This window comes from Rhagoletis pomonella, unplaced genomic scaffold (genome assembly GCF_013731165.1).
Source record: "Rhagoletis pomonella isolate Grant_MI unplaced genomic scaffold, Rhpom_1.0 Rhpom_scaffold_00007, whole genome shotgun sequence".
NCBI classification, from domain to species: domain Eukaryota; kingdom Metazoa; phylum Arthropoda; class Insecta; order Diptera; family Tephritidae; genus Rhagoletis; species Rhagoletis pomonella.
Genome location: NW_023458561.1, coordinates 914,087 through 925,084, shown reverse-complemented (window position 1 = coordinate 925,084; position 10,998 = coordinate 914,087). Strand labels below are relative to the sequence as shown.

Here is a 10,998-nt window from a genome sequence, read left to right as displayed (position 1 = left end):
AGTCACTTCTTATCCGGTTCCGTCATCGACAACGACGTCAGAAGCATTACTTCTCATCGAAGCAACATTGCATAGTTCAAATTTTCACTTTACATTTCTTGCTAACACACACATTTATGTACATATCATATACGCATATATAATTTAGTAGAGCTGATAGCCCTGGCAGCTAATGCTCATTAAGCAGGTTAATTTATTTAATTTTGTTAATAAATCATAATAATAATAATAATATCAAACTTGGTGCTGCCAGACTGGAATTTTGATTAATAAAAGCGTATTTTTAATTCGGAAGTTTCACTTAGTAGAATTCTCCTTTCTGCGAAGGCTGCTTTCGGCCGCGTTTTAGGATTATAACCCTTACCAAGTAGAATTCTCCTTTTGGTGTGCACAAACTGGGGCTACCGCCCCAGTGATGTAGCCTTGGGAAAGGATAAGGTAAGTAGAATTCCCTTTCTGTGTGGTAAACCTGGGGCTGCCGCCCCAGTTATGCCTATTAAGACTATGACCAGGACTAAGACACCTATCGATCCCAATATAAATTTTTCCAATCAAAGAGACGTACGTCTTCTGAACGCATTAAGCATTGCTTTCTTTGTATGTATGGTTTTGTACAATATGGCAACACATGTTATGTGTTAGTTTGCAAAATCGCGCGATTTTTTATTAAAAATTTTCGCCTGCGTCGCTTTTTCCATAAAAATCAATACTTCGATAAATAATGAAAATTTTTAATAAAAAATCTCGCGATTTTTTATTAAAAATTTTCGCCTGCGGCCCTTTTTCCATAAAAATCAATACTTCGATAAATAATGAAAATTTTTAATAAAAAATCGCGCGATTTTTTATTAAAAATTTTCGCCTGCGGCGCTTTTTCTATAAAAATTAATACTTCGATAAATAATGAAAATTTTTAATAAAAAAATCGCGCGATTTTTTATTAACAATTTTCGCCTGCGGCGCTTTTTTCATAAAAATCAATACCTCGATAAATAATGAAAATTTTTAATAAAAAACCGCGCGATGGTATAGCGAAATTTGCTATTATATTTTGGTTACAATATCTTAATTAGATGAAAGTAAAAAGAAGAAGAAGTGTATAGTGTAAACTGAGTATAATAGCGCAAATGAAGTGTGAAATAAAGTGGCAATACCAGCGATTTGAGGTTATAATAATTTTAGCAGGCGCAAAGTTTGTTTACTCTGTTTTATTAACGAAATATATAAAATAAAAGTGAATAAATGAATTGGTTTGCATAAAATAATACCCGGAAACGTTTTAGTAGTGTTTTAAAAGTGGAAACTGGTGATTTAGTGCATTTTTGACGTGGTAATTGCTCATAGAAAACAACGAAATTTAACAAAGTTTTTTGTTCATAACTTTTAAATGGTTAATAATATTATCTCCCCCCTCCGGATTGTTATTAGGGGGGCCGAAACGCGTCGTTTGGTGCCCCTCCCGACTTTTCCGCACCTTTTTTAGGGGTTGTTACCCGTCCCTAGAGAATTACCGAAAATTTTCCCGCATACCAATTTTACGATTCGTAGAAAAATCGAATCTACGACGGATTACAGCATAGGGGTGTTAATTAGCCAATGAAACCTCATATCTAGAGAGCTTTAGCACCGACATATTTACTTTCAAGTTTCGCTTTAAGGAAAATGTATTAAACAAATTTTACTATACCTTCAACGTAGAGAGCATCTGTCGTGTCTGTTGCAGATGATGGGACGTCTCCAGACGAGTTTTTTTCTTTGCTACTTATCTCGTTCTCTTGAGCCATTTTGAAAAACGTTAGTTTTCTCAGCACCGTAAAATGTTACACAACAATTCCAACAGCAGATTTAGAAGATTAGAGATCCCGTTCAAGTTCACCGATATTTTCGTTCTTGGGACGGAAAGTTGAGCAAAATGTCAGAATGAATTTTTTTTATACCAATTATATCACACAACTTGTGAAAATCGTTCTAATAAACCTATCCACACGCCTTGATTGTTATAAAATATAGATTAAACGATACCAGCGAGTAAAAGTAAATACTCGATACTTTTGTTGGATACCAAGTATTTTTTAACAAGTATCGATACTTTCATTTCGATACATTGAGAACACTCTTCTTTGTGTTTTAGTGGGCAATGATCGGGATCGGCATAAAAAATTTTGTCAGATGCAATAACATCGATATGATCCATGATTCAATAATTATGCAATTTGTGACGGCTATAATTTTACACTCCTTTATCTAGATTTGTATTTTGGAAGTAGGAGAAAGGGGAAGAATGTGATCGGCTTTTGCGAAAACGGTAGTAGAGAGGTAGGAGAGATTACGATAACTGGGGCGACAAATTTTTACTTTGCCATTAGAAAGCTGGGCTTCTCCTCTTTTCAAAAATACCCAGTTTTAGGACTCGGAGCCTCCAGTTTTCAAGATATTTAGTGTTGCAATTTATTTTTTTAGATTTTTTTTAAATATCAATATCTTATGAACTACATAACCGATTAAAAAAAGTAATGTGTCAAAATGTCAGTTAATGTATCTTATTTATATTATTTTTCGTATCTTAAAGCCCAACATATTAAAAAACTAAACCATTTCATAATTTATTTCATAAAATGACCTTTTTGGAAAAATTACGTGATTAATGTTAAACAAATGTACTTTACTTAGAAAGTAAAAGTTATTACTTTTAATTTGGAATAAATATCTTATTATGATCTGCTTTCGAGGCTTAAGAATACAGTGATAATAAAAAATGTAAATGCATTTACGAGCAAGTGACAATCTTACATTTACTGTAGTTTATTCACATAAGTTGCCCTCTTCTCCGACAACGCAGAAAGGAGAATTCTACTTAGGGCCGTTTGCACCATGTCTAGTTAACGCTAACTAGAGGCACATCCTTCAGTTAAGCACGTTAACTGCTTTATTGATCACATGTTATATGATGGGTAACGATAACGTCGATAAAGATGTTTAACTGGGAGTTAGAATTAACTAGACATGGTGCAAACGGCCCTTAGTGGGGGTTATAATCCCTAAGTGTGGCCGCAGGCCGTCTACGCAGAAAGCTGTTCAGCCCCTTTTCACACACAAAAGGGAATTCTACTTAGAGCGGGATATAATCCCTAAGTGCGGCCGAATGCCGCCTACGCAGAAAGGTGTTCTCTGCAAAAGGTATTCAGCCCCTTTTCTTTTGCAGCACAGAAAGGAGAATTCTACTTAGTGAGGGTTACAATCCCTAAGGCTATCTGTACACTTGTCGTCCAATCATAGGTCGGTGTTATGCAGAAATTTTGTTTGGCAAACTGCGTGCAATTGTTGTTGCAGCAAACTCGGAGAGAGCGAGTTTGGCGACTCTCACAGCAAACTAATTTTGTTTGGTCAAACTGCAGCAAATTCGGTGTTGTCATATACAAAAATTTTAAATTTTGCGCGTTATGTACATCTGAAATTCTCATTTCGAGTTGGCAATAGCCATGAAAACCATAATGAACGTGCAACCCTGTGCCAAACTCGACATAACCACCTCCGAGCAAACTAAGCAGCCGCCATTTAATTTGGCAAACAAAAGTTTGTCTGCATAACACCGACCATAGTTGCGTTATCGTGTCGCCCTGAAAATCGAGCCGATCACATGCATTTCAAAGGAGATGTGCACACTTGTCGTTATCGGCTAGTTATCGGCAAATCGTAGAAGGTGCAGAAACGGATAAGTACGGCACTGTCGTTTGCTAATCGTTGAGCACGCATTGTTTGTTTACATTTTATGGGTAAAAGTTATTGAAAATGTTAATTTTTGCATTAAAATTGGATAAAAATGAATATTTTTTGCAACAATTCTGTGGAAATGATTAAAAAGTGGATAATTGTAATAAAATTCAATAAACGTGAGAGTTTCAACTATAAAATATGCCAAAATTGTAAAAAGTATCTGCGAGCGTGCACAAAACACATTTCAGGAAAAGAAATGAAGATATATTACTGAAAAATTATGTCTATAATTGTTTTAGCACAGTCCATATTTGTACAAGTGCAGGGTTTTGTAAATATTTCCCGAAAATATCAACCAGAAAAACAGAAAATATCTGCTCCAAGTGAATTTTTTGACGCCAAATGAATTGAAATATCACGACCGAGTGTGCGAAAGTGTAGTCGTCATGTAAGCGTTGCATCATGATTGTGACGATGAAGCAACTATGATCGGACGACCAATGTGTAGAAAGCGTAAGTGCGGCCGAAGGCCGCCTACGCAGAATGGCGTTCTCTGCAAAGGGTGTTCAGCCCCATTTCTTTCGCAACGCAGAAAGGCGAATTCTACTTAGTGACGGTTATAATCTCTTCGAAAGCCACCTACGCAGAAAGGTGTTCTCTGCAAAAGGTTTTCAGCCCCTTTTCATTCGCAACACAGCAAGGAGAATTCTACTTAGTGAGGGTTATAATCTCTAACTGTGGCCGAAGGTCGCCTACACAGAAAGGTGTTCTCTTCAAAAGGTGTTCTGCCCCTTTTCTTTCGCAACACAGAGAGGGGAATTCTATTTAGTGAGGGTTGCAATCACTAAGTGCGGCCGAAGGCCACCTACGTTTTTTTTTTAAATACTCTGTATAGTACGGACTGAATACATGATGTGTATCAAATGAAAAGCTTGAATGAAGCTTGTTTTATATCCTATTGGATTATGAAATGTTTGAATATGTTTAATAAGGCAATTTGAATAATCATGTGATTGTTTAAAAAAATTTTGTAACTTTTTTTGTTAAATAAAATTTTTGCTAAAACTTTATAAGCTGTATATAACGTTTGTATATCGTATTAAAGATATTCATATGTCCTATTGACTAACATCAAAAAGTTTTAAATCCGTGCTTTTTTTCGTAAGTACGCTAAGTATAGAATTATAAGTAAAATGTGTATTATTAATTCTATGCGAATTTGCAATATATTTTTGGTGTTTTAATGGAAATACTGAACAATACGTAAATATATGCAGTTTTAATTTAGGTTATTCGTCATTTCCTGGAACAAATCTAGAATACCGACCGTTCAGCTATGCAAAAACGAAAAACGTATATCAATAGAACTTTTTACGCTCATTTCGACCATGCCAAAATTTTTGACGCAACTAAAAAATGAAGACGTTCTAAAAGGCTAATGTTAAATTTTTATATTTTTTAAATATTAATATATTATGAACTACATAACCGTTTCAAGACTATTGATAATAAATAAAAAAGATAATTAATTTGTCTTTCAGCTGATCTACCTTGCTAGGGCAGGCACCCTGCCGTTGGTGCGGGGGCTTAGCTGAATCGCCGACCAGTCCCTCTCTGGTCTGGGGCATCGTTGACGCGCTCGCCGCTTCTGCGCTGCCTCTTCTCCAGTTTGGGGCTGCCGGCGAACGGTGACTAAGAACTGCCACCCCCTAATCCAGGGTGTGATGCGACACCGTGCCTATTGGACGGTTTGCAGCTGGGAGGGTATAAACTGGCTATATTATAACGGCGCCTCTTCGACACCGGGCCGTATCGAGGATTAAGGGTGGCCTTACCGCAACTTGGGGCGCTGGCGCGGCGGACCAGATGAGATCCCCTTCCATTTAATTGACATGTATACAACTAAAGAAAAAACAACAACAACAAAAAACACTAAAGTAATCGCGAAAACAGCGACAACGACAGCTACAACAACAGCCACAACTGCAACTATCGCTACAACAGTTGCAACAGCGTCAACAGCAACTACTGCTGCGAAAACAGCATCAACAGCACAAAAAACGGCAACGGCCGCGCAAGGCAGTAACATGCTGGGCGGGGGTAAGGGCACCAGGCGCAGGGGTAGCTTCCTTGAAAACCTGACCGAGGAAGAGGCTGCCCTCTTCATAGAACACGGCATAGAAGATGAAAAGCCAAGCACCAGCAGGGGCGGCGTGGATCAGGCGCGGCATCGTTCGGAAAGCCTCAAGGGAGCAGAAGCAGACCGGCGTCGCTCGGAGAGCAAGCATCGCTCCAGCAGTAGGCACCGTAGGTCTCCCAGTCGACTTCCTCAGCGTCGCATGAGTCAGGGTGGCAGGTACAAGAAAATAAGAAGCGTAGTCGCAGGTGCAGACCTCCTCCACAACCCCCCTCTGGTCAACCGGGAGCCCTTGACGACCAGCATCGAGCTGGTCTTGATGGGCCGGGAGTCAAGTGGTATCTTCGGTACCTTCAGCAGGAGAAATCTGCGAATGAATTCCGCACTATGGCGGAAGTACGGCAAGAGAGGGAGCGTGAGGAACGTGAGCGCGAAGAGCGCAAGCACAGAGGCAACAGAGCTGCAACCGCTGGTAAGCAGCAGAGTAGCAACACAGGTGAACTACCTGCGCCTGCTGAAAAACAGGGAAGCGGGTAACAGCAACACAGACCCGCGCCTGCTGAAAAGCAGAGAAGCGGGCAACAGCAGCAGAGACTTGCGTCCGCCCAATGGCGGAGAAGCGGGGAAACCAAAGATACCCTACCAGGAACTAGATATGTTAAAGAAAGTTGTCGTGGGGCACTCGCTTTGATTGTCAACCACACGTAATTTCTAAAGCATATAATTTTTAAAATGAACTGAAAAGAAAAAATTGAACGCAATAGTGCAAATAAAATTGATTGTTCTGATTGCAAAAACTATTTCACTGTAAATGTGTTAATCTAAAACCTGCTGACATTGAGTTTTTCAAAGCAAACTATAAAAAATATCGTTATGACAAATGCAGTTCATTGCGCGGGAAAACATTACAGCACACAATAACAACACCAACTCTGATAGCGGACAACCAGAGCCAACATGTAAGTGCATCTACTGCTAAAAAACAAAGCGGCTCTCTTGCGAACGCGCGAACTTCTGTGCATAAAGACGAGCCTCCGACAAGTCAACGGCCATGTGAGCAGCGTAAAGCAGCGAATGTAGCAGAGGGAGGAATTAGTGGTCATATGCGCGAACAGCCTAAAGCAAAGAACGAAAATGAAGCCGGTTGTTATTGTTATTTGTGTAAAGTTCACATCTTTATACTGCGAGAAGAAGATCTTGTTGGCAAACCGGACTGCTAAGAAGACACTTATTATTACCTCGCTATTTGGTGATGCTTGCAATAAAAATATCTATGTTAATAATTGCCTTACTAGCTATAATCGAGCTTTATTTTTAGCCGAAAATAAGATAAAAAAGGAAAACAAATTTAAATACTCAAATTTAATAACTCAAGACTTATGATGAAAAAATCTGAAAATGATAGGGCTGTTGTTGTAAGAACGTTTGATGATCTAACTAATGGGTTGGTTTTGCTTACGCGTAAAAGCACATTTAGCGCATTTAGCTCTAAATGCTACTCTAAATGTACATTTATCCAAACAAAATTCGTCACCTAAATGCAACTAAATGCAACTCCGTTTTTGCATTAAGAATCTAAATGCTAAAAGCAACCCTTTGATCTTCCAAAATTTCCACGACTCGAACATGGTTTAATGAAAAAATGTGGCAACATTGCTTTTTCGAGTATACAGTGGCTAGCTGCGTTTCAGTGATCGCCGATCGAGATTTCATTTATTATTTTAAATTATTTGGATAAAGAAAAGTTAAGCAAGTTCAACGCCGATGTGATGCTGATAGAAATATAGATCAATTTGTGATCAACTCTGTTTGTTTTGTTTCCTAATCAAGCGAGGAAATTTTAATTGACAACATGGACAAATGAATATTTCCACAAACAAATGTTCGGTTATGGTTAAAACAATTGAAGTTTTTGTATTGAATTTTTGGTTTAAAATTAATTTTTCCTTTTCAGTAGGGTTTATTGCTCATTATCTTCTGCGTGAGAATTAATCGTAATAGATACGGATCTAAATAAGCGACTGGAACACGGCTGTTTGTCAAAAGCTTGCGATTTCGAACTCGCGTAAATGTACATTTGCTAAATGCGAAATTTGTTATTTGCAAATAATACGTGCGTATAAACGTAGTATAAGTAAGCAAAAGGCAACAATTTCTTGTTCTTTTGGGAGACTTCAATCTTAATTTATTAAGTTCCAACGTTATACTAGATAACTATCTTGCACTTAAGCAGACCATGGCTTGACTTCCATTATTAATGGGATCATCCGGGCTGATTCAGGCACCTGTATAGACCATGTTTATGCTCGGTTTAGTAGTATGGCACCTAATGGGCTGTTTTTGCTTACTCGTAAAAGCACATTTAGCTCTAAAGGCTACTCTAAATGTACATTTATCCATACAAAATTCGTCACCTAAATGCAACTCCATTTTTGCATTAAGAATCTAAATGCTAAAAGCAACCCTGTGATCTTCCAAAATTTCCACGACTCGAATATGGTTTAATGAGAAAATGTGGCAACATTGCTTTTTCGCGTATGCAGTTGCTAGCTGCGTTTCAGTGATGGCCGATCGAGATTTCATTTATTATTTTACATTATTACATTATACGGCGGGTGTTTTAATACATAGACGCCATATTATACATACATATGCGCCATATTAAAACACACCTCGTGCGTTCGGCACTGACTGACACGAAGTTTAACACCCAAAACCCCCCGCTGGATCCGCCACTGAGTGAATAACATTATAAACCGAGGATCTAAGAGTAAAACGGACTCGATTGTATTGCACGTTGATGGCGTGGACATTTCAGATTCTTTGGAAGTTGCAAATGAACTTAATAATTTTTTTACAAATATCGGAGAAGTTTCCGCACCAAGCAGCAACCTAACACACTGTGAGTGTCATCCTAGCCCAACGCATTCTGAATGCATACATAGTTTCTTCTTTGATCCCATATCAGGCTCGGAAAGTCGTTAAACAATTCTGGTTCAAGTGGAAGTGACGGCATTTCGAATCGTACGTTAAAGAACGTAGCCCTTTATATTGTAGACATTTTAAAACATTTATTACTACTGGAAAGTATAGTCTCTGGCGTCTTTCCCGAAGATCTAAAATGTGCTACTGTGATTCCACTCTTCAAAAAAAGGAGTAAAAAGGACAAAGGATTTTGTTGTTGTTTTGTCAATCTCAAAAATTTTTGAGAAAGCAGTAAAAAGTAGAGTTTTAGCATATCTAAACAAAATTAATTATTTTAGTCCCATGCAATTTGGCTTTAGGTCAGGTTTTTCAACGGAAGACGCTCTTCTTGACTTTTGCTCCTTTTTATATAAGGAAATTTATGAAAAAAAGAGTTCCGCTAGTCTTTTTGTTGATATAAAAGAGGCATTCGATATGGTAGACCATAATATTTTACTGGAAAAGCTAAATTGCGCAGGTTTGCCGGGAACTATTCTTAGTTGGTTTAAATCCTACTTAAAGAACAGAACTCAAAGAGTGAATATGAACAATAGTCTAGCGCAACCTGACTCATAACCCTAGGTGTTTCTCAGGGCTCGGTTCTTGGACCAATTTTGTTCTTGACAGCAAAAATATGTAGTCACTTTTGATCAGAAAACGGTTTGTGACAGTAAATGGTTCAAGATCGAAGTTGTTTCTAACTTTAAGTATTTAGCAGTTATTGTTGATCAAAATTTAAGTTGGTCATCTCATATATCTGCCGTAAAGCATAATTTGTTGTCAACAGTACGTTCCTTTTATCATCTGAAGAAACTGTGCTCAAACAAAATATTGAAAATGTTGTATCACGGACTAGTTCAATCTAAATTGAAGTATGGTATAATTTGTTGGGGTGGTTCATATACCAATAAGATTCGCCCGCTTTTAATTTTGCAAAAATTTCTCATCCGAAGAACGTGTAATGTTGGTCGTCTAGCGCACTCTATGGATCTTTTTAGAAAAATGAAAATTCTTCCCGTACGACACTTGTACTATTATAAAGTTTTGAAAATCTTTTTTATAAGGAGCGGATACACAAAAACTCCAATATTCACTCCCTACAGTCTAAGAAGTCAATCGCTTTCAAATGTGGCAGTTCCTGGCTTTCGGACCACGCTTTTTCGTAACTTCTACACTACATTATCTTGAAAACTTTTTAACAAACTTCCTAAAGAAATCCAACTAATTAGAAGATTATCCGTATTTCTGCAAGAGACAAAATTGTGGCTTTTTGCTTTCAATCATGGAGACATCGAAATTCTGTTACGACCTATATAACATTTTTTTTCTTTATAATAATCAAGGTTTTAATCCTAACAAATAGTAGTTAAAGTATTTGATTTGTATATTTCGTTTGCTTATAGAATGTTTCCATTTATATTTATACATGTTCACATACAGAGTTAAATCTTGGGTTGTCATTATGCACCCCACAGCATTTAGGAATACATAGTGAAGGAAATGGCATTACCTCTGTTCTCTTTGATTGAGCACTCAATGTCATTAACTATTTTCTATTTAAATTTTTAATATACTTATGGTTTTTAATCGAAATTGTTATGATGGATGAGAAAATAAGGAATAATCTAATTTAAATCTAATCTAATCTAACTTCCACAAGTCCATCAAAGCGAACCAGCTTACAGGTCACACCACCTGAGCCACCGTCCCCCAAACGGCAGCCGGGCCTACACCCCCTCAGACAGAGTCTGGGGGCCTGGATGGGTCTGCGGGAAAGGGTCGGCCTCAGGAAGGAACCGCTCAGCAGCTCAGCTATTCTGATGCTCTTAAAGGCATCCGGGTGGCTGTGCTGCCCTGTAATTACCCTGCAGCTGCCCTATGCCCTGAAGATTTAACCAGACTCCAGGATGCGAGTATGGATGAGGTCCTAAAAGGGTGGAAGCATCCTCTGGTGTTCTGTGGGGTGTATTTAAGGTCAGGCATGCTCCTTGTGGACTGCAAGGATGAAAGGGCTGCAGCCTGAATGGCAGAAAAGGCACCAGTTATTAAGGGGTGGAGGGACCCGGGCTATGCACCAAAAGGGGGAGAACATCCCGCCGGTGCACACTATCTCGGTGTTCCTCCCTAGATGCACCGAGAAATCGGCTGAGTATGTGCTGGGGCTCATTCAGCCCCAGAACGAG

At 38.4% G+C, this 10,998-nt stretch overlaps 1 protein-coding gene across 1 annotated transcript in view; it reads right to left on the bottom strand.

Moving 5' to 3' along the window:
• The window catches only part of LOC118742236 (protein clueless), a 67,418-nt gene extending 65,338 nt beyond the window's left edge, over positions 1-2,080 (bottom strand). Inside the window, exon 1 of the mRNA XM_036474156.1 lies at positions 1,688-2,080. Coding sequence (XP_036330049.1) covers positions 1,688-1,784 — 97 coding nt within the window. The 5' untranslated portion in view covers positions 1,785-2,080. The remainder of the gene's footprint in view (positions 1-1,687) is intronic.
• Positions 2,081-10,998: the final 8,918 nt, after the last annotated feature.